This window comes from Phoxinus phoxinus (assembly GCF_949152265.1).
Source record: "Phoxinus phoxinus genome assembly, chromosome: 4".
NCBI lineage: Eukaryota > Metazoa > Chordata > Actinopteri > Cypriniformes > Leuciscidae > Phoxinus > Phoxinus phoxinus.
The window spans coordinates 41,199,404-41,224,660 of record NC_136879.1 but is presented as its reverse complement, the minus strand read 5'-3'; the positions used below and the strand labels follow the sequence as shown (position 1 = coordinate 41,224,660).

The 25,257-nt window shown below is 38.0% G+C and overlaps 2 protein-coding genes across 2 annotated transcripts in view; both read right to left on the bottom strand.

Annotated features, from left to right (window-relative positions):
- Positions 1–11,381, bottom strand: part of gucy1a2 (guanylate cyclase 1, soluble, alpha 2) — a 53,073-nt gene extending 41,692 nt beyond the window's left edge. Inside the window, exons 1-2 of the mRNA XM_079610156.1 lie at positions 10,753–11,381; positions 698–759 (exon numbers count right to left, since the gene is read on the bottom strand). Of these exons, the coding sequence (XP_079466282.1) occupies positions 698–759; positions 10,753–10,989 (299 nt within the window). The 5' untranslated portion in view covers positions 10,990–11,381. The remainder of the gene's footprint in view (positions 1–697; positions 760–10,752) is intronic.
- Positions 11,382–21,386: 10,005 nt separating this feature from the next.
- The window catches only part of cwf19l2 (CWF19 like cell cycle control factor 2), a 40,072-nt gene continuing 36,201 nt past the window's right edge, over positions 21,387–25,257 (bottom strand). The window contains exons 15-17 of the mRNA XM_079610148.1: positions 23,542–23,622; positions 23,359–23,460; positions 21,387–22,812 (exon numbers count right to left, since the gene is read on the bottom strand). Coding sequence (XP_079466274.1) covers positions 22,672–22,812; positions 23,359–23,460; positions 23,542–23,622 — 324 coding nt within the window. The 3' untranslated portion in view covers positions 21,387–22,671. The remainder of the gene's footprint in view (positions 22,813–23,358; positions 23,461–23,541; positions 23,623–25,257) is intronic.

The window sequence follows — 25,257 nt, the reverse complement described above, 5'->3', positions numbered from 1 at the left end:
TGTGTGTGTGTGTGTGTGTGTGTGTGTGTGTGTGTGTGTGTGAGTGAGTGTGTGTGTGTGTGTGTGAGAGTGTGTGTGTGTGTGTGTGTGTGTGTGTGTTTTATAAAATGTGGAATCCTATTATTTCCTTTGTTGAGACTGTACCTTCATTGAAGATTTGATTTTTTTTAAATATACTATTTTGTTTAGTTTTTTTGTGGATGTTTTGGGTTGGTAGAGTTAAGAGTGTTCTGTATATTTGTATAATTTTTCTTCATTCATTTCTATGGATGTTAAAAAAGCAGGTTGTAATGTTTTTCATATATGCCATGCACATATTGTCATTTAAAAATCTGCTCAATAATAATAAAAAACAAAAAAGACAGACCAGCACCAGAGGGTTCAGTGTGAATCTGTGGTCAAAATACTGTATAGTGAGAGTTTAGAGCTATATAATGACGTGGAAAGTAGAACTCTTCAGAAACTCTACTACAGGATTATCAGTTCTCCTGTCAGTGCGGTGTAGGAGAAACTGATGGAGGAGAAACTGATGGAGGAGAAACTGATGGAGGAGAAACTGATGTAGGAGAAACTGATGGAGGAGAAACTGATGGAGGAGAAACTGATGGAGGAGAAACTGATGGAGGAGAAACTGATGGAGGAGAAACTGATGGAGGAGAAACTGATGGAGGAGAAACTGATGGAGGAGATGTGATACCTGATTTCCCTCAGCCTGTAAAACTCCACAGTTCTCTGCAGGGCCAGCTGGATGGTCTGGGTCTGAAAAGAAGAAAAACAATGCAGTCAGAAGTTGCTCGACCCAGATTCACGAGTGACACTACAAAGACACCATTTAACTGGTAAACAAGACCGCTCTCGTCATCACACTGGCCCGAACACGCACACCCGTCTCCTTTCACGGGATCTACTTACAATACAAACAGACTCAGGACAAACATATAATTCAAAAGTAAAAAAAAAAAAAAAACTTAACTCTATGATTCCTGCACTTTTATATTTTAAAAATGGACATTGTAAAAAAAAAAAAAAAAAAAAAATTACTGGAGTGTTTACTACGGAAGAGGATTAGGGCCAAGCAATAATAAAAAAATATAAATATCTCGAGATTAAAGTCATTATAATGTGAGATTAAACTCGTTAAATTTAGAGAAAAAAAAAAGTCGAAATACAATCTTGAGAATAAACTCATTAAATATCGAGAATAAAGTCGTTGTGTTTCGAGAAAAAACTCGTTAAATTGCTAAACTGTCTCCATGGTACTTCGTAAAAACCTTTGCATTGCCGCCACAATACCATTTTCGGTCCCCATGTCCGCGCAGATCCTCTCGGGACACTCTCCTATGCCAGTAACTGTTTTTATGAAGTAATCATCTATACAGCCATATACAATGCCATACGGTTTTAATTTATCATAGCTGTTCATATGCCAGAGTGCATTTGGGCCAGCGCAAGTGTACTGGCGTCTTTTTTTTTTTTTTTTTTTAAGTGTACTGGCGTCTTCTCAAGCGTCTCCTTCGTCGAAATTCCACACGTTTGTGTACAAGATTGTATTTCGACTTTTTTCTCGAAATTTAACGAGTTTTTTTTCTCGAAACACAACGACTTTATTCTCGATATTTAATGAGTTTATTCTCAAGATTGTATTTCGACTTTTTTCTCGAAATTTAACGAGTTTTTTTCTCGAAACACAACGACTTTATTCTCGAAATGTAATGAGTTTATTCTCAAGATTGTATTTCGACTTTTTTCTCGAAATTTTACGAGTTTTTTCTCGAAACACAACGACTTTATTTTCAAAATGTAATGAGTTTATTCTCAAGATTGTATTTCGACTTTTTTCTAGAAATTTAACGAGTTTTTTCTCGAAACACAACGACTTTATTATCGATATTTAATGAGTTTATTCTCAAGATTGTATTTCGACATTTTTTTCTCTCAAAATTTAACGAGTTTAATCTCGCATTATAATGACTTTAATCTCGAGATGGTTTTATTTTTTTTATTATTGCTTGGCCCTAATCCTCTTCCGTAGTTTTCCTATACTATTTAAGTTTTTCTAATTTAAAAATGTTGTTAAATGTGTTACTTGCCTTTGTAATTGCCTGTAACATTTACTAAAGTGAAAAATGTCAGTGCATATAGAGTGCAACAGTCATGTTTCGGATGTAAAAACATTAATTTTCTCTATAGGTCAAATTTATTTTTATTGATGACTTATAAACATTTAAAGACTGAGGTGTGAGGTTGTTAAGCGAAGGTATTTGCTTCTGTTAAAGCCGTCAGTTCACATTATTTCAGCTTATTATAATCGTGTTTAACGGCGGAATTCCTGGAGAAAACTACATTACCCATGATGCTTTACAGAAACATTCCACCAATCAGAGTTGAAACATGCCAAAAGATCTCTGTAGCTCCGCCCACTCTCCTTACGTTCTCAAAATACTTAAAAAATCTTATATTCGTAAAAAATTTGTAGTTTTAAGAATAGAGTAGTTTTATATTTCTCCATCGTTTTTAACTCGATTACGCTGTTCGCAATGCATCATGGGATTGTAGTTCTTTCCCTCACTAAAGCTGTTAAGTTCACAGTCTTGTGTTTTTGTCCGATTTTCAAACACTTGTTTTGCTTCAAATCAAAGTGTGTAGTGTTATGATCCACCTTGCAGCTGATTGGCTTGATTCATGGCTTATATAACGCTATAACAAAGACTTCTTCTGAGAAATGAATGGAAAAAAAATTCTGTGCGGGCTCTAATGCACTCGATTGAAGCTGCAGATTAAGTTTTGTTAACTAATTAAACCAATTCTGTGTTTCTTGAAAAGGTGACGGTAAACCGATCGCCTCTATTGGATTTGGTTTGTGTTGGCCCTTTTTTAAAAAGGGATTTACAGTGCTGATCTTCCTGTAATAGAATACACTCTTAAGCCTTATCCAATCAACACCCTTTATCACGCTACCACGGCAACCAAATACCAATCACAATCCTCCTCATTTCAGGAAAGCTCTTAATAGCTCAAATCCAGCTTTACCTGGCCAAATCTGCGTCAGTGATCTTACAGCAATAGTCTCTCTCTCTCTCTCTCTCTCGACACTAAACCTGATTTATACTAACATAACACCGCTGAGGATCGTAAGAATTGCAATAAAAGTGCATTATGGTTATGAGGATGTGGGGGGAAATTAGCTTGATTGTTGGAATATCAAGTGCAGTGCAAAAATCTTTATGGTCTTGATTTTCTTTGTGCAAACATGTCATTTTTTGGGGGTTTTTTTCTCTTACGGGTTTGGGATGAATTGGACTTCACTCAAACTGTGTGTGTGTGTGTGTGTGAGAGAGAAAGAGACTGATTCTGTTTGACCCGTCACATTATACAGTGTGTCTGAAACTAATTCCCATGACAGTGACCTTGATGTTCACTGACCACACACAATCACTCACACACACACACACACACACAAACACACACACACACACACACACACACACACACACACACACACACACACACACACACACACACACACACACACACACACACACACACACACACACATCTATCTTTATGAGGACATTCATTGACACAATGCAATCTCTTGCAGTTTACCCAAACCTTACGCATCACAACTAAGTGCCTAACCCGAACCCTTACCCTAATCATAACCTTAACCTTATCCCTAAAAGCAAGGCTTGACCCTCAAACAGGGCTTTAAGGGGGTCTCAGAAAGTGAGGACCGGCCAAAATGTCCTCACTTTACTCTCTTTGTCCTCACTCCAATGGTCTAAAACTCAAACTGGTCCTCACAAAGATAGTTGTACAAGTACGCGCACACACACACACACACGTTTTTATGACCGCACACACCAGAAGCGCACGTCTAGCGCTTAAACATAAATAACAAAACATAATTACACAAAAAGTTGAGAGAAAACCGGATGTGTGTCAGTATAGACCGGATGCGGCTGAGGGACAAGCACACACTGCACAGCCATCTTTAGAAATTTGCCTTTGAACTTTAACTCTGTATATTTCTATGGCATCGCTCGCTGTCTAAGAGTAATTAGCAAGTGAAGTTGATTTACTTACTGTAGAGTTATGGACAGTTATGATGAGCACTTTAATGTTTCAAGGAGATGTCATCATAACAGATGTCAGCATAATGGAAAGATTTAAAAACGAGCGGTTCATAATATGGAAACACAAACCGGATCGCTGAAAAGGGGCGAAGCTACACGATCTCTGTAAACCTGCTGATGTCTGATTCGTTAAAGGTACACTGTGTAGTTTTTTTAAAAGTATTTTATTAGCTAAAATCAATGTCTTTATTCATAAATAGGCATGGGCGCGGGAACTGTTGGCAAACTGTGATGACAATAAAATGATAGCTTATAAATATTTCTGGTTGTCGTTTCTGTTCCACGACATTTTGTATGTCATGTTTGCGGTGTGGGATAAAGAGAGGGATAATTTTAGTTATTATTTAATTAAAAATAATTTAATTTATCTTCAGTGTGTAGTATTAGCCAATCAGATGTGCCTTGGCGCGCCTACGCAGCACGCACACTCACGGCCCACACACAAGTTGCGCAACTACTACGAGCAGGACAAGCTTCTGTAGTTCCCGGCGGCGAACTTCCCGGTACCTTTGGTGTACCGAAATCATCGTAAGGTAGCGACACGGTGTCTTACATCTCTGCGTGTTTTTCCTGCCGCCGTGCAGGCCCAGATTTATATAAAGGATAGTTAAGCGTTTAAGAATGTCCCTCGGATAAGACCGATTTTTGCATAGTCTGTTACTTTTTTGGCCGTTATGCGGTTTATGAACACTTAATCTACTTGTGGTTGTTTTAAAATAAACATACCTGCCCGACAGAAATCCATGTCCACGCGCATCTGTGCATGTTTCCTAGCAACGCTATTGAGGTAACGTTAAGCTATGAAAACATGACGAAACAAAAGTTTGTACATAATACAAATAAACGTATTTTTATTCATTATTTGCTTCTATTGTATTCCAATTTTGTTGGCCTTCAAACACCTTAAAATGCACATATGTAGGTCCGAGAAATCCAAATTTTCTCAGGGGAGCATGCCCCCGAACCCCCCTAAGTTGCCGAACTATACCCAGCCTGAAGAACTGTATAGCACGGGAAATTAACTGTACTGTCTTTGATTGTGTTTCAGTACCCCCCCCCCCCCCCCCCCCCCCCCCCCCCCCCAACAGCCGCAGCCAGCACCCCCTGTCGAAAATGACTTCCCGCGCGTCTGTAAATAGGCCTATGTCCTCATTGGTGTAAAATTACCTCAGTCAATGATCTGAATTTCTTATCTTTAGTTACATTGGATGGGTAAGTCCCATAGACAGTATATAAACTGGACACAGCGACCCCATAGGTTTCAACGGAGCAAAGTGAAGTCAATTAGAAGCACTCACTTCCTGATCGCCAGGCGAACTGCGCAGACTCAAACTGAGCTTGACGACGTAGATGTGACGTGAGCAACCTGTACACTCTTAGAAGAAAAGGTTCTATATAGAACCTTAAAAGGTTCTATAGGCGCTTCGTATTTGGAACCCCTAAAAGGTTCTACACTCTTAGAAAAAAAGGGTTCATTGGGGTTCTATATAGAACCATAGGGTTCTTTACTCAACTCCAAAGAACCTTTTATGCTAAAAAGGTTCTATAATTACAAGAAAGGACCCTTTCTTGGGTTCTGTATAGAACCTTTTAGGGGTTCCAAATACGAAGCGCCTATAGAACATTTTAAGGTTCTATATAGAACCTTTTCTTCTAAGAGTGATAGGTCTTCTAGTCGCTGTGCCGAGAGAAATCTGAATCATTCCCTTCCGAATCTCGCAGAGACGGAGAGCGTGAGCATTAGCTGTCCATGAGCTAGCAGCGGGAGCAACTTTATCACTCTCTATGGGCTTCTCCTTTGACTTTATGCCTCCACGTCCTCCCGATTGCTTGGGAGCTTCTCCGCCGGTCTATACGGTAATTTCTCGACTTGTGCGACAGAGAGTTCGTGGTTATGACGCAAACCTATTTATACAAAAACTGCCTATTTTTACAAAAACTGCTTCTACGGGGCCATAACGTAAGATACAAGGTAATGGAGCCTTTTATACATTTTCGTATTTCTTTAGAAATAAACAATGGACAAACGGTGTCTTTAAACGCCTCAGATGTAAAGTTATTCGCTGTCAAAGTGACGCCAAAATGAATGGGAGTCAATGGAATGCTAACAGCAGGTGGGGGTCCGTTTGAAATAACGAACCTCATCACCCGAAAGCAGTGTTGTAATGTAACGGAGTACAAATACTTCGTTACTGTACTTAAGTAGAAATTTCACGTATCTGTACTTTACTTCGCTATTTAAATTTATGTCAACTTTTACTTTTACTTCACTACATTTCCTAGATAAAATGTATACTTTTACTCCGCTACATTTCCACTAAGCATCTTCGTTACTCGTTACTACAAAATAAAATCAGAAGAAATGTGGGTTTGAGGTTTGGCGAATCACTGCTCCTAGATTGCATTGCGCACACTCTATTTCAGCGTCAAGCTTGTTTGTTGCCATGGAAGCGCGAGCCGCGGCCGCGCGCGAATCCCAACGCGACGCTTCACGAAAATAAGATGCAAGTGGCTAAACTAAACCGCTGATTTACAATAGAAGTTTTAAACGACCGACATAAATAATCAGTTTGCAAAGCTCATCTTCGGGAAGGGGAGATGTACAGGTAAAGATAAAGAGACTTAGAGAAGAAGAACGAGAGATGGAGATGAGAGAGGGGAGCAGGTAGAGCAATAGCCTTTTGGATACTGTGCCCAGAATGAGAATAACTTTATTACAATGGATTCCTATTTAACACAGATATGTTTTTTGCCAATGACAGTGGAAAAATAATATACCCCCGAACCCCCTAGCAAGATCACTTTTGGGACCTCTGTATTTATAAAACCCCGTATACGGCTATTGCACTGAATATAAAATTATATTTTTGAAAAATACAATGAATTATAAGGCTGTACAGAACAGTGCACTATTGCAGACTGATTTTTTCTTAGTAGAGCAGCTAACTTAAGGTACATGCAGTGGGAGATAAACGATAACACAAGTACAGTAGGCTACAGGCTACAAAACACAAACAACAGCAGGTTGTACCAGTTAATAGTATGTCTAGTATAAGAAATCCACAATAAAGTTCACAAACAAAGTTAACCGCTTGCTTTAATAAAAATAAAAAAAACTTTTTACTTTTACTTAAAATACTTAAGTACATTAAATATCAGAAAATTACTTTTCATACTTAAGTACAAAATAAATCAGATACTTTAAGACTTTTACTTAAGTAATATTCTAAAAGGTAACTTTTACTTCTACCAAAGTCTTTTTCTAGTACCATACTTGTACTTTTACTCAAGTATTGCTTTCTAGTACTTTATACAACACTGCCCGAAAGAAAACTTGATGAAGTGCTATTGGAAGACATGTTGTCGTATCTTCTTGGCACATAACGGCTACCGTAGTTGCAATAAAACACTCACTGCTCTCAACTCAATAACTGTGGTCGCTTTAATAAGAATCAATGTATATTTAATTCATACAGTGACATCTATGCAGTGTTTAATTTGACATTTGTTAACTCGATTTCTTAGTCGAAAGCTGCTGTTAGAAAGACCCACTGCAGCTGACATTTCTAAAGTGCCATTTATTTTAATTTGTGATATGGTATTTGTCCTATTATTTGTAATTTGCATGTCTTCTTATTTTTAATGAAATTAAATAAAGTTGAATAAGACTTTGGGCTGAATTATCAGCTATTCTTTAGTTTTTTGAGCATCAGATCATCGTATTACACTGATTTCTGAAGGATCATGTGACACTGAAGACTGGAGTAATGATGCTGAATATTCAGATTTGATCACAGGAATAAATTACACTTTACTATATATTCACATAGAAAACTGTTATTTTTAAATTGGAAAAATATTTCACAATATTACTGTTTTTCCAGTAGCCTATTTTTTATTAAATAAATGCAGCCACGGTGAGCATGAAGAGACTCTTTTAAAAACATTTAAAAGTGTGGTGTAAATATTCTTGCACTTCCGTTCAGCTTGGCACCAGATATTAAAGATCTTGCTGTATTATATGCATCATCTGAACAGAAACGTAACCTCAGAAGTGACCGACGAGCCACACGAACACGTGAAGTGCACTGATCCTAATAGAGTTTCATGTTAACATTGCTAAAATAACACAAACATTATTGGACTTTTCAGACTAAATGATTAAATCAACAGCACTCAGAACTGAACAAAATATAAGTGACCCTGGATCACAAACCCAGTCTGGAGCCGCACGGGTATATCTGTGGCAATAGCAACTATACATTGTACGAGTCAAAATTATCCATTTTTCTTTTATGCCAAAAATCATGAGGATATTAAGATCATGTTCCATGAAGATATTTAGTAAATGTCCTACCGTAAATATATAAAACATGTATTTTTGTGAGTGAATGCAGCACAATCGTGAACATAAATGCACAACTTTAAAGGAGATTTTCTCAATGTTTACATTTTTTTGCTCCTCAGATTCCAGATTTTCTAATAGTTGTATCTCGACCAAATATTGTCCTATCCTAACAAACCACACATCAATGGAAAGATTATTTATTCAGCTTTCAGATGATGTATACATCTCAATGTCAAAATATTGACCCATGTGACTGGCTTTGTGGTCCAGGGTCACATATATTCCTAATCAACATGTTTAAACTCGGTCCACACTGTTTGAGTTTTCTTCATTGAGTATCTTACATGTCGGCTGAAACCTAAAGCTATAGACAGCGTAATGTGTCTGTCACCTTTGTAGATTTTGCACCAGAAGAATCTGTGATATCTAATGTTTTATGAGCTTTCTTTCTATTGTTTTTACAGCTAAACCCCAGAGGAATATTTCTGTATCATTTAATTTATTACAAACAGCTAAACAATGTAAATCTATCTATCTATCTATCTATCTATCTATCTATCTATCTATCTATCTATCTATCTATCTATCTATCTATCTATCTATCTATCTATCAAACACACACACACACACACACACACACACACACACACGCACGCACGCACGCACGCACGCACACGGATTAATATCTTTCAGAGTCTTATGTTCAGTGAACATGATTTGTTTAATCCTCAGACATTATTTCGACAGACATCCAAACAGAAGCTGAGCGAAACCCACAGAAAAATACTAATGATACGTTAATGCAAATATTATAACTGCCAAATCTGAACTGTCAACATAACTTTGTAAATACTTGCCAATAAGGTCTAATGCATTAACTAACAACGAGCAATAGATATTGTATAGTATGTATTAATCTTTGTTAAAGTTAGTTCATACAAATACAACTACTCATTAGTCCATGTAAGCCATTAGATAATATGAAAATATACAATGTTTGATTTTAATCTTGTATTTGTTGATGTTAACATCAAGATTAACGTTGTGGTTCATTTTAACTAATGAAATTAACTGATGTAAACACATTTTTTTATTCCACGTCAACATTTTCAGTAGATGATTGAGTTGCATGCAGAAGTTTAGCATGTGTCGTCTGTGGAGATACAGCCGCTCTGATGTTGCCAGAGCTTCTCCTGTAATCCAGATAACACACACATTTTGGATTTATGCCATTGGAGCAGTTGGTTTCCTATGAACCACATTTTCAAGTGCCTCTCTCTGGTACCACACACACACACACACACACACACACACACACACACACACACACACACACACACACACACACACACACACACACAGAAGTGCATCTCAGGGCAAGAGCATTCTGATGCAGAACTGCAGATATACATGCACTCTGCGGTACAGTGTGTGTGTGTGTGTGTGTGTGTGTGCGTGTGTGTTTGAGGCCCCAAAACACCAGGGACTAGCATACCGAGAGGTTATCGTGCCCCTTCACACACAAACGTCTAAATGTGCACCGCGCTGTTATGCTACACATGAGACAGAATGAATATGTAAGAATACATGCTGACACACACACACACACACACACACACACACACACACACACAGCAGGGCCTGAACAAACACAGCACGCTTTACATTGATTCTCCACACGCGCAAACGCACGCACGCACACACACACACACACACACACACACACACACACACACAATAAATGTAAGATGGTCTGAAGGATTGGGCTACATCTGCACTGTCACCGGTTGTGTTTTCTGATGTTTGGAGGAGATGTACGAACTGTGTAATCTGCTCTCATGAGTCAAATCCATCATCATCTTCATCTTCATCACTCTAACATCACCTAGACTAACACTGGTGTACATTTTTAGAAAGATGGTGATTCTAACTCTATCTGTCTATCCTTCATCTAACCCTGATGCATATGCATAAAGCTTTATGCCTTATGCCTTGTTACTACACTATGTATAGCCTTCTGTCTGTTCTGATTCTAGATGACTTTGTCTCTTATAATGAACATTACTGCTTTAATCTTCACTATTCAATACCCTCTCTATATACATGTGTGGCGCATATCCATCTGTTCATATACTATACTCCATATTAATGCAGATGCTGTTCTACACCAGATTCCAGATGTTGCTATTTAAAAACCCATGTTATGTGAAGAGCACATCTGTGTCTCGTGTGTTGTGCGGTGTGTGTGCTGAAGGGAAGTTTCGGTACCGTCGGTGATGTGAGGCGTCTCAAACTCTCCCCGAGCGAGTCCAGATTGACGCGTTTGCGGCGCGCGACCCTCCTGCTGAGCGCCGCGTCCTCGAACGGACACGGGAGCGTCTCCACGGGACTCCTGCCGTTCCAGAACACGCGCGAGAACGGGCACTCTCCGTCCTCCCCGGGGCTCTCCAGGTAGTCCGAGCCCATGGAGCTGAAGGATTCGGAGGAGATCTTCCGCGAGGACATGCTGATGCTGAAGCGCGCGGACTCATCAGACGCGCGGGGGACACGGAACCATCGCGGAACCGGGACGCGCGCGTCAGCCGAATGAACGCAGCAGCGCCTGGAGGGAACGCTGGATCACCAAGTGCGCAAAACCCGGATTCTGTCTGTCCGTCTGTCTGTCCGCGTGGGTGTGTGGGGTGGGATGGAGAGGGGTGCTCGTATTACCGAATCCCGTTCCCCTCGGTGACCCAGCAGCTCCGTACACCGATAAAGACCCCCGGAGACCTCATCATCATCATCCGTCTTCCGTGCGGGGCTCTGCGGGGTTGACGCGGAGACGCGCGTTCAGATGCGCGTAAAGATGAGAAATATTGCAACCGTCCAGGACGCACCGAACTAAGACACAACCAATCGGTTAACATACAGCAAAAAGCCTCTACACCCCCCTCCCCTCAGAGAGAGAGAGAGAGAGAGAGAGAGAGAGAGAGAGAGAGAGAGAGAGAGAGAGAGACCACGGAACTATGAACCAAAACGCATGCACAATTTACATCAGAGACATTTTTAAACATCGCTGTTGTTACTAGGTATTCCAGGACACACACACACACACACACACAGAACACACGCTGGCCTTGGTCACGTGCGCAAGAATGCACTGCCACGCGCTAACCTTATTATTTCATATATGGATTTCTTGAAAATAATTATTACGCAAGTCCCGGTGCTTCTGATCCAGGAAAACTGATCAAAGAAACGTGTGTGTGTGAAGCGATGAAGAGACTTTACTGTTTACATGCAATAATAATAATACAAAAAAAAATATATATATATATGTATATATGATGGACGAAAGCACCTTAGGAATCGCGTGACCTACTTTTTTTTTTTTTTTTTTTTTTTGCACTCACGTGCTGTTGTCAAGGACATGAACGAGAATTAAGGAGTTAATTCAATTTTGTACATAATTACTAATATGCAGCATAATAACGACATGAGGTTATCAGTTATCCCTATAGAGAACACGTGTCAATGCTTGTTGAGAATACGCTGATATGTACACAGGAGAACAATGAGTGTAGGATTTATACATTATTACCAGGGAAAAGCAAGTTTCACAAATAATTCTACAGAAATGACGAGTAACGGGAATTAAACGGACTAGACTGAAGTCATAGACTGACACTGAAGTAGTGTTTTGTTGGAAACACACTCCTTGTTTGCAGTGTGTATGAGAATATTCCAACATCCTGTAGGGAAAAGGCTTATTCTTGAAGCGTATTATTATTGTTTATTATTTGTGAAAATATGAATATTGACCATCTGGACTTTGATGTAAACGCAGTCACTGAATCACATTATGACCCGATGCGCTGATGCTCATAAACAGAATAATAATAATAATAATAATATCAGAGGTCTGCACATTTCAGGAGCAAAGCAAAGGACAGACAACTGACAGAACACACACATCAGTTCTTCTAGAGACGACCGCAGCAGACTGAACAGAGCGGAAGAGAAGAGAACATATTAGAGTGGAGCAGAATAGAACAACAGAAAAGAACAGAGTAGAATAGAACATAACAGAAGACAACAGAGGAGAACAGAATACAATAGAACAGAGTAGAGAAGAACCAAATAGATCAGAACATTAGAATGGAGCAGAATAGAACATAACAGAGTAAAACAGAAATAAATAGAAATAGAGCAGAATAGAACGGAACAGAACAGAAGAATAAAACAACATAAGAGAATCGAAAATAACGGAGTAGAAAACAGCAGAAGATAATAGAACAGAATAGAACAGCGCAGACTAGAATAGAACAGAGTAGAACGGTAAAACAGAACAGAATAGAAATAGAGAAGACCATGAGAATAGAATAGAGTAGAACAGAAAAGAGCAGAAGAATAGAACATAATAGAGAAGAACAGAATATAATAGAACAGAGAACTAAATAGATCAGAAGAGAACATTAGAATGGAGCAGAATAGAACATAACAGAGTAAAACAGAAATAAATAGAAATAGAGCAGAATAGAACAGAACAGAAGAATAAAACAACATAAGAGAATCGAAAATAACGGAGTAGAAAACAGCAGAAGATAATAGAACAGAATAGAACAGCGCAGACTAGAATAGAACAGAGTAGAACGGTAAAACAGAACAGAATAGAAATAGAGAAGACCATGAGAATAGAATAGAACAGAAAAGAGCAGAAGAATAGAACATAATAGAGAAGAACAGAATATAATAGAACAGAGAACTAAATAGATCAGAAGAGAACATTAGAATGGAGCAGAATAGAACATAACAGAGTAAAACAGAAATAAATAGAAATAGAGCAGAATAGAACAGAACAGAAGAATAAAACAACATAAGAGAATCGAAAATAACGGAGTAGAAAACAGCAGAAGATAATAGAACAGAATAGAACAGCGCAGACTAGAATAGAACAGAGTAGAACGGTAAAACAGAACAGAATAGAAATAGAGAAGACCATGAGAATAGAATAGAGTAGAACAGAAAAGAGCAGAAGAATAGAACATAATAGAGAAGAACAGAATATAATAGAACAGAGAACTAAATAGATCAGAAGAGAACATTAGAATGGAGCAGAATAGAACATAACAGAGTAAAACAGAAATAAATAGAAATAGAGCAGAATAGAACAGAACAGAAGAATAAAACAACATAAGAGAATCGAAAATAACGGAGTAGAAAACAGCAGAAGATAATAGAACAGAATAGAACAGCGCAGACTAGAATAGAACAGAGTAGAACGGTAAAACAGAACAGAATAGAAATAGAGAAGACCATGAGAATAGAATAGAACAGAAAAGAGCAGAAGAATAGAACATAATAGAGAAGAACAGAATATAATAGAACAGAGAACTAAATAGATCAGAAGAGAACATTAGAATGGAGCAGAATAGAACATAACAGAGTAAAACAGAAATAAATAGAAATAGAGCAGAATAGAACAGAACAGAAGAATAAAACAACATAAGAGAATCGAAAATAACGGAGTAGAAAACAGCAGAAGATAATAGAACAGAATAGAACAGCGCAGACTAGAATAGAACAGAGTAGAACGGTAAAACAGAACAGAATAGAAATAGAGAAGACCATGAGAATAGAATAGAACAGAAAAGAGCAGAAGAATAGAACATAATAGAGAAGAACAGAATATAATAGAACAGAGAACTAAATAGATCAGAAGAGAACATTAGAATGGAGCAGAATAGAACATAACAGAGTAAAACAGAAAGAAATAGAAATAGAGCAGAACAGAATAGAACAGCACAGACTAGAATAGAATGGTAAAACAGAACAGAATAGAAATAGAGAAGACCATAAGAGAACAGAACAGAGTAGAACAGAACAGAATAGAGCCGAACAGAAGAATAGAACATAGAGAAGGACAGAATAGAGCAGAATACAATAGAACAGAGTAGAGAAGAACTAAATAGATCAGAAGAGAACATGTTAGAATGGAGCAGAATAGAACAGAACAGAGTAAAACAGAAAAAATAGAAATAGAGCAGAACAGAATAAAACAACATAAGATAATAAGAAAGAACAGAGTAGAATACAGCAGAAGAGAATAGAACAGAAGTGAACAGGATAGAACAGCACAGACTAGAATAGAACAAGTAGAACGGTAAAACAGAAAAGAATAGAAATAGAATAGAACAGAATAGAGTAAAACAGAACAGAAAGAGCAGAACAGAATAAAACAGAACAAAAGAGAACAGAAGAATAGAATAGAACAGAACAAAAGATCAGAATAGAACAGAAGATAAGAGATAAAACAAAATAACAGAATAGAATAAAGTAGAAGAGAATAGAACTGTGTGAATAAGCCACACTTGCTGGAAACCGTTGAATAAACAGATTTGCCAGTTATTTGCATAATATAAATCCAAGACATAAAATGTGTAACTGAAGTCAAACCTTTGAAACGCTTGCAGTGTGTGATCCAGTGTCCAGCAGATTATAGAATCAGACAAACACATCTTTATCAAACTATAATATATCATGTGTAACATGGCATATTAAAGCATTATTCAAAACCATGTGTGTTTGAATATTACATTGGCCTGGATAATTAAAACCCTTCATTACACACTGTTCTGTTCATCCACAACGAGAGAGAGAGAGAGAGAGAGAGAGAGAGAGAGAGAGAGAGAGAGAGAGAACCACACACACACACACACACACACACACAGAGTCAGGTCATGTTAGCAGAGGTGAAGGTTGAAGACTGTGTCTCTCTCTCTCCCTCTGATGCCTTCCGGATATTTCTCTTCTCTCTCTCCTTCTCTTCTTGTCCTTCACTCTCCTCCCAGCATCCCTCTCTCCACTCGCGAGTCTGACCCACTTTCCCCGTTCTCCTGTTTTTGTTCACATATTAACAGCCTCGTGTCTGTCTGAGTGTGTAGAAATAAACTAACACACAAACTAACATGTATTGTGCATGGAGACAACAATCTCACGCAACTACACTAATCATCAGCAACAGAGCGGCAGAACTCGTGTCCTCAGACAGCTGTCCATGAGCAGATGTAGAGAACAGAGTTGCTCTCCATAACTCACGGGTCAGTGTTGCTAGAACACAAGAGTAAACTGCTGTTTGAGGAACAGGGATATTTGGGAAACCTGTTGGGAAAAGATCATTATTTAATCAATCCGGGTTTGGTAGCAGGGGCACAAAAATAGCAAACTTCACTATTTATGAATCGCAACGTGACATATTTCTGAACTCAATGAGAAAAAAATGCATGTTGAGATTAAATTTTATACATCAGGAATCGATCAATAAGTGACTGTATGACCAGAGACTAGAAGTTACGATTTTTTACATTTTGATTAAAATTTTGAGGCCCAAAAAAAGAGGAATATACACGGATGAATTATTAAAACAGAACAGAATAGAGTGGAACAGAACAAAATAGAGTAGAATAGAGTTAAACAGAACAGAATAGAGTTAAACAGAACAGAATAGAGTAGAATAGAGTTAAACAGAACATAGTAAAATAGAGTAAATCAGAACAGAGTAGAATAGAGTAAATCAGAACAGAGTAGAATAGAGTAAATCAGAACACAATAGAATAGAATAGAGTAAAACAGAACAGAATAGAGTTAAACAGAACAGAGTAAATCAGAACAGAGTAGAATAGAGTAAATCAGAACAGAGTAGAATAGAGTAAATCAGAGCACAATAGAATAGAGTAAAACAGAGCAGAATAGAGTAGAATAGATTTAAACAGAACAGAATAGAGTAAATCAGAACAGAGTAGAATAGAGTTAAACAGAACAGAATAGAGTAAATCAGAACAGAATAGAGTAGAATAGAGTAAAACAGAACAGAATAGAGTAAATCAGAACAGAATAGAGTAAAACAGAACAGAAGAGTAAAACAGAACAGAATAGACTAGAACAGAATAGAGTAAAACAGAACAGAGTAAAACAGAACAGAATAGAGTAGAATAGAGTAAAACAGAAAAGAAAAGAGTAGAATAGAGTAAAACAGAACAGAACAGAATAGAGTAGAATAGAAAAGAATAGAGTTAAACAGAACAGAATAGAGTAAAACAGAACAGAATAGACTAGAACAGAGTAAAACAGAACAGAACAGAGTAAAACAGAACAGAATAGAGTAAAACAGAACAGAATAGAGTAAAACAGAACAGAATAGACTAGAACAGAAGAGTAGAACAGAACAGAGTAAAACAGAACAGAGTAAAACAGAACAGAATAGAGTAAAACAGAACAGAACAGAGTAAAACAGAACAGAATAGAGTAAAACAGAACAGAATAGAGTAGAATAGAACAGAATAGAGTAAAACAGAACAGAATAGAGTAAAACAGAATAGAATAGAGTAGAACATAATAGAGTAAAACAGAACAGAATAGAGTAGAACAGAATAGAGTAAAACAGAATAGAATAGAGTAGAACAGAATAGAGTAAAACAGAACAGAACAGAGTAAAACAGAACAGAGTAAAACAGAACAGAATAGAGTAAAACAGAACAGAATAGAGTAAAACAGAACAGAATAGACTAGAACAGAAGAGTAAAACAGAACAGAGTAAAACAGAACAGAGTAAAACAGAACAGAATAGAGTAAAACAGAACAGAACAGAGTAAAACAGAACAGAATAGAGTAAAACAGAACAGAGTAAAACAGAACAGAGTAAAACAGAACAGAGTAAAACAGAATAGAATAGAGTAAAACAGAACAGAACAGAGTAGAACAGAATAGACTAGAACAGAAGAGTAAAACAGAACAGAATAGAGTAAAACAGAACAGAACAGAGTAAAACAGAACAGAACAGAGTAAAACAGAATAGAATAGAGTAGTACAGAATAGAGTAAAACAGAATAGAATAGAACATAATAGAGTAAAACAGAATAGAATAGAGTAGAACAGAATAGAGTAAAAACAGAACAGAATAGAGTAAAACAGAATAGAATAAAACAGAATAGAATAGAACATAATAGAGTAAAACAGAATAGAATAGAGTAGAACAGAATAGAGTAAAACAGAACAGAATAGAGTAGAACAGAATAGAGTAAAACAGAATAGAATAGAACATAATAGAGTAAAACAGAACAGAATAGAGTAGAACAGAATAGAGTAAAACAGAATAGAATAGCGTAGAACAGAATAGAGTAAAACAGAATAGAATAGAACATAATAGAGTAAAACAGAATAGAATAGAGTAGAACAGAATAGAGTAAAACAGAACAGAATAGAGTAGAACAGAATAGAGTAAAACAGAATAGAATAGAGTAGAACAGAATAGAGTAAAACAGAACAGAATAGAGTAAAACAGAATAGAGTAAAACAGAACATAATAGAGTAAAACAGAATAGAATAGAGTAGAACAGAATAGAGTAAAACAGAATAGAATAGAGTAGAACATAATAGAGTAAAACAGAATAGAATAGAGTAGAACAGAATAGAGTAAAACAGAATAGAATAGAGTAGAACAGAATAGAGTAAAACAGAATAGAATAGAGTAGAACAGAATAGAATAGAGTAGAACAGAATAGAGTAAAACAGAACAGAATAGAGTAGAACAGAATAGAGTAAAACAGAATAGAATAGAGTAGAACAGAATAGAGTAAAACAGAATAGAGTAAAACAGAACATAATAGAGTAAAACAGAATAGAGTAGAACAGAATAGAGTAAAACAGAATAGAATAGAGTAGAACATAATAGAGTAAAACAGAATAGAATAGAGTAGAACAGAATAGAGTAAAACAGAATAGAATAGAGTAGAACAGAATAGAGTAAAACAGAATAGAATAGAGTAGAACAGAATAGAATAGAGTAGAACATAATAGAGTAAAACAGAATAGAATAGAGTAGAACAGAATAGAGTAAAACAGAATAGAATAGAGTAGAACAGAATAGAGTAAAACAGAACAGAATAGAGTAAAACAGAACAGCATAAAGTAGAATAGAATAGAAGAAAACAGAATGGAATAGAACTGTGAATAAGCCACACTTATTGGAAACTGTTGGATAAAAAGATTAGTCAGTTTTTTGCATAATATAAATCCAGGAATTGAAATCTTAAATCCTGTTCTGTCATAAAAACAAAAAAAATTAAATAACTTCAAATGAAAGATTACAAAATCAAGGATGTATTTGGTATAATCAAGAAGAAGAACAAGACAAAACTTACTACTAAATATTTGCACGTAAATCCTACAGCTCATTAATTATAAAAGCAGATTTGCTCATATAAAAATCAGACACATTTATTAATATTCATATTTACAATCTATAACTCCCCCAACACAACTGCTGTATATTAGTTGTGTCACCTGAACGTGACATTTACTGGAGGACCGGCTCTATTGTACACCGAATCGAGATCTTCACGCTGCCAGTGTGTGTGTGTGTGTGTGTGTGTGTGTGTGCGCGCAGCACTGCGTGACAAATTGAGTAATTCAGTGTTTATGCCGTTCTAATTATTGTGTTTGTGTGTGTTAATGTCTGTAATGGCATACGATGAACATCAACACACACACATTAGAGCAGGTCTGAGGTCACGACCCCCGAGTTCACCTTTGACCCCTGAGCGATCTGTGATAGAGCCGTTTAACAGCCTCATAAAACATGAACTCATTTACGGTTACACACCGTGTCCTGACGTCCTCCTGAACAACATCCGCAAGACACGTCACACAAACTGACCTTTACCTAAAGTTTGGGATCGGTACGATTTTTAATGTTTTTAAAAAAAAGTCTCTTTAACTGCATTTATTGGATTAAAAATACAAAAAAAAAAAACAGTAATATTGTGAAATATTATTACAATTTAAAATAAATGTTTCTATGTGAATATAGTGAAGTATAATTTATTCCTGTGATCAAATCTGAATTTTCAGCATCATTACTCCAGTCTTCAGTGTCACATGATCCTTCAGAAATCAGTGTAATATGATTATTATTAATGTTTAAAAATCTGTTACGTAAAAAATAATAATTCAGGATTCTTTTGAGGAATAGACAGAACAGCATTTATCTTTTGTTACATTAAGCGCTGCGGTTCAAAAGTTAGGAGTTTGACTATTCATATAGAAAACGGTTATTTTAAAGTAATATTTAACAATATTAGTATTTTATCAAATAAATGCAGCCTTAGTGAGCAGAAGAGACATCTTTTAAGAACATTAAAAATCTTACCAACCTCAAAAGTTTAATAAAGTATAAACACACACACATTTTTTTCTTCATCTATTTTTCATCCTCTCATCCCCCAAATGTGTTAGTAATGTGAAAAGAAAAAAGCTGACAAAATGTGGATGTATTCTAATGATTATTACTGGTAGCTCAACGCGGACAAAGTTTTACAATATGCAACATTTTCCGATACCATCATGTAATATTAACTTTGACATCACAAATCAGAATATTGCAAAAACCCTTAAAAACGAAACGGTTTCTTCAGCAGTGAATCATCATCAGCTCAGCACTGACGTCTGCAGATGTGGTCCGGATGTTGCGGCACCGAACGGCTGGAAAGCTGGACTTGTTAGGATTTGGAAAGTCATGGCGGTGAACAAAATTGAAATAAAAAGCAATTTTTTTAGTGATAAATGTGCCACATATGCAACATTTGAGCTCATTGAGCTGCCAGTAAATGATAATATATCTGAATGAATCTTGGCACTGCTGCTATGCATCATAAAAGGAACAGAATGAGGGGGTGAGACCTTTAACATCCTGAAGATTTTTTTTACATTGAGTGGCACCCTAATATACAGTATATATATATACACACACAGTATAGTATATATATATATTTAAAGCTGAAAATTACCCTCCAAATGCGTGAATTGACCGTTCGCAAAGACGGTCTTTACTGTCTTAGTTACTGTCGCTATGTCCGACAAGCTACGCCGCTCTCACACACACACACACACCCTGTTCTCACGCAGTGAAAAACACATCGCGGAGCAGAGAGGAGACTGACAACACACTGACAGACACAGACCAGCTTACTATTCATATTAAACAAAGTCTCACCTTTCAAATTTGGTAATTTTTTTAAAAGAAATTTAAACACTAAATACTGTTTTGTGGCTCTTTAATGTGTGTGTCAGATCGCTGTGTCGCCTCAGTTAAAGCCGCTCGTGAACCGATCATTAGGGATGTCCAGATCCGATCACGTGGTTTCAGACTCGATCGGAATCGGACGTTACCTCCCGATCAGGACTCGGATATAATATATGTACATATATATATTCTCATTATTTTTTAACACTATAGTTATGCGGTGGCACAGAGTTAGACCCGTTTGACTCCACACAGAAACAGCAACGCGTGCGGCATGACATCACTTTGTTGACATCACCAAAAGTGAAGAATTTATGTTATTTATTACTTGATTGTTCAAGCTACCTCACAGAAGTGCTCCGTTTGTTAACAGAGTTGTTGAATGTTAAAATAAGGTGAATTAAATAAAATATAAGGAACATCCTAGATCTGTTTTTTCGCTCTTCTTTATTCTTTTTTTATGTATTATAGTATAGAAGTATCGGATCAGGACTCGGTATCGGTACATCCTCAAAATCAAATGACTCGGAGGCAAAAAAACCTGATCGGGACATCCCTACCGATCATCTCTTCCTCTAGTTCATTTATAGCATCAAATAAACATGAATGAACATCAGAAGGAATGTTGTTTTAACCACAGAAAGCCGTCAGTACACTCCGCTTCTCAAGCTCAAATCCTCCAATGTTAATCTACTAACTCTCCTGACGGCTTTGTCCGACAAAATGGCGGATGGCGAAGTATGATTGGTCAGATCACCTGTCAATCAAGCTCCCTGCGAAGGGTCAACTGTCTGAAGAGTTACATTGAACAAAAATACCCACTGAAAAACAACGGTTTAATTTTCAACACGACAGTTTAATGTACATGTTCCTCCCAGGAGACGGAACAAACCTCAGTGACTGTGTTGATGAACGTAATAACAAAACATCCATACGCATGTGATCTGAAAGCTTATGAGTCCTGTCCAAGTCATCGAGCTCACTAAACCTGGTTCTGTTGCTCATGACATTTAGGAAATACTCTTTAAAACGACATTTTTCCTCTCAGAAGAGTTATACTGCACATTTTAACTCTTAAAGTAAGAAGTTTGTTCATCAACTAAATATATATGTGACCCTGGATCACAAACCCAGTCTGGAGCCGCACGGGTATATCTGTGGCAATAGCAACTATACATTGTATGGGTCAAAATTATCCATTTTTCTTTTATGCCAAAAATCATGAGGATATTAAGATCATGTTCCATGAAGATATTTAGTAAATGTCCTACCGTAAATATATAAAACATGTATTTTTGTGAGTGAATGCAGCACAATCGTGAACATAAATGCACAACTTTAAAGGAGATTTTCTCAATGTTAAAATTTTTTTGCTCCTCAGATTCCAGATTTTCTAATAGTTGTGTCTCGACCAAATATTGTCCTATCCTAACAAACCACACATCAATGGAAATATTATTTATTCAGCTTTCATGTGATCTATAAATCTCAATTTAAAAAAGAATTGCCCATGGTTTTGTGGTCCAGGGTCACATATCAGTTTAGTGTGCATGTTCTTGGAGAGCTAAAACACAGCTATATAGAAAACTAAAGATTTGTTCCAGTAAATTAGCGGAAGGGTGTAAACCAGTGATCAGTGCCGACGGGGTGAACTCAAGGTCAGGTTCACAGGAACCAGCGAGAGAGATGTCATCTAAACACAATCACATTATAAATCCAGAGCACATATTTAGCAGAGCAGCTGCAAGTCTTGCAATATTTTATTCTGAGTTTAATTGCGCAGGAAAACAGGATTTACATCAGCACTGGACAGACTGAGCTCCACACACATTCATCAAAGGCAACAGTACACACACACACACACACACACACACGCACGCACGCACACAGCATTCAAAGCAGTTCGGGGTAAAACAAAAAATGTCCTGTGTTGATATTTTTTTTTAAAAAGATTAAAAAAAATGTTTTTTTGTCCGAATCTGAAGGATTTTTCTCCAGATAATCCAAATTAGACGGATTTATGCATACGTACGGTCTAAAATCAAAAGTCAGGCATCTCCAAGTCTTTAACGTGGTGTGATGGCTCAGCCAATCAGAGTTCAGCACGAACACACACCGCCGCTGAGAGGTTAGCTGTCGCTCTTCGTGCAGTCGAACGGTTTCCACCACTGAGCGAACTCCAGAACCTTCTTGCGCTGGTCGTCGAAATTCTCGCGGATCGGTTTGCGCCAGCGTCTCGGCTCCAGGTCGAGCATCCCTCCCAGGATCTCCTGACGGAGACAGCACACATCTCAGGGACTGTGTTCACATGCATCATATGTGTGTCAATTTTACATAAAGTCTCCCTTGTAGTTAATGGTTTCATCCCTTAAAACTCATCTTTGATATTTTAATCGTTTAAATGTTTTTTTTTTCATTGAAAAAAATTATTCAATGTCCTGTTCTTCTACATGTTGTCTCTTCTTCTTGAGTCTCTCCATCATTGTCTGACTCCGGTTTGAATATAACAGGCTAGAAGTTTTCGAAATGTTCAGTGTGTGTGTGTGTGTGTGTGTGGTAAAAGGACACGGGCTGTTGAAGCTCCGCCCCCTGTGCCGGGCTCATTTGCATTTAAAGGGACAGACACAAAACGGTGTGTTTTTGCTCACCTTTAAAAAGTGACGATTTTAACATGATATATAAAAATATCTGTGGGGTATTTTTGAGCTAAAACTTCACACACACACTCTGGGGACATCAGAGACTTACTTTACATCTTGTGAAAAGGGCGTTATACCACCGCTTTAAATCTGAGAGCATGAATCAAGACGACTTACTTTGCCGAAATAGTGTGGGAACTTGTGTTGGTTCTCGATGACGTGAGCAAAGCCGCCCTGCAATCCGAAATCCACGGAGAAGTACGGCAACCCTCGAGGAACCTGCGAAGACACAGACAACGTGAAACACTGACACAGAGGAGGGAGAACAAGAGGCATCAGGAGAAGACGGGAAGAACTCACCGCTTGTCTGATGTCTTTCGATGAGAGATCCACAACTTTTTTATTCATGGCCCATTCCTCGTCCGATTCCATTATGGCTTTCTGAACAAATACAAAGAAGTTTAATGCGCGTGTTCACATTCACATAAGTGTGTGTATTTGTTTTAGTGTTAATATCGTTGATAAAATTGATCACGAAAAACGTTGACTACCTTTCCCCCCCCATGACGAGATTAAACGAAAACTGTGACTATATGCAATGTTGTTGACGGAAAAAGACGAGACTAAAAATTAAACCTTGACCATAAACACTGTTTTTGTTGAAAAAAAGAAGACAAAAAAAAAATAACAGACTGTTTTTAACGCACTATTGTATATGGTTGCCAGATTTCAGAAATCCCCCAATCTGCTTAAATCTGAGAGCGACTTATACACTCCGGAGCGACTTATACACTCCGGAGCGACTTATACACTCCGGAGCGACTTATACACTCCGGAGCGACTTATACACTCCGGAGCGACTTATACACTCCGGAGCGACTTATACACTCCGGAGCGACTTATACACTCCGGAGCGACTTATACACTCCGGAGTGACTTATACACTCCGGAGCGACTTATACACTCCGGAGCGACTTATACACTCCGGAGCGACTTATACACTCCGGAGCGACTTATACACTCCGGAGAGACTTATACACTCCGGAGAGACTTATACACCCCGGAGAGACTTATACACTCCGGAGCGACTTATACACCCCGGAGAGACTTATACACCCCGGAGAGACTTATACACTCCGGAGCGACTTATACACCCCGGAGAGACTTATACACTCCGGAGAGACTTATACACTCCGGAGCGACTTATACACCCCGGAGAGACTTATACACCCCGGAGCGACTTATACACCCCGGAGCGACTTATACACTCCGGAGCGACTTATACACTCCGGAGCGACTTATACACTCCGGAGCGACTTATACACTCCGGAGCGACTTATACACTCCGGAGCGACTTATACACTCCGGAGAGACTTATACACTCCGGAGAGACTTAGAGAGACTTATACACTCCGGAGCGACTTATACACTCCGGAGAGACTTATACACCCCGGAGCGACTTATACACCCCGGAGAGACTTATACACTCCGGAGCGACTTATACACCCCGGAGAGACTTATACACCCCGGAGAGACTTATACACTCCGGAGCGACTTATACACCCCGGAGAGACTTATACACTCCGGAGAGACTTATACACTCCGGAGCGACTTATACACCCCGGAGCGACTTATACACTCCGGAGCGACTTATACACTCCGGAGCGACTTATACACTCCGGAGCGACTTATACACTCCGGAGAGACTTATACACTCCGGAGAGACTTATACACTCCGGAGAGACTTAGAGAGACTTATACACTCCGGAGAGACTTATACACTCCGGAGAGACTTAGAGAGACTTATACACTCCGGAGCGACTTATACACTCCGGAGAGACTTATACACTCCGGAGAGACTTATACACCCCAGAGCGACTTATACACCCCGGAGAGACTTATACACTCCGGAGAGACTTATACACTCCGGAGCGACTTATACACCCCGGAGAGACTTATACACTCCGGAGCGACTTATACACCCCGGAGAGACTTATACACCCCGGAGAGACTTATACACTCCGGAGCGACTTATACACCCCGGAGAGACTTATACACTCCGGAGCGACTTATACA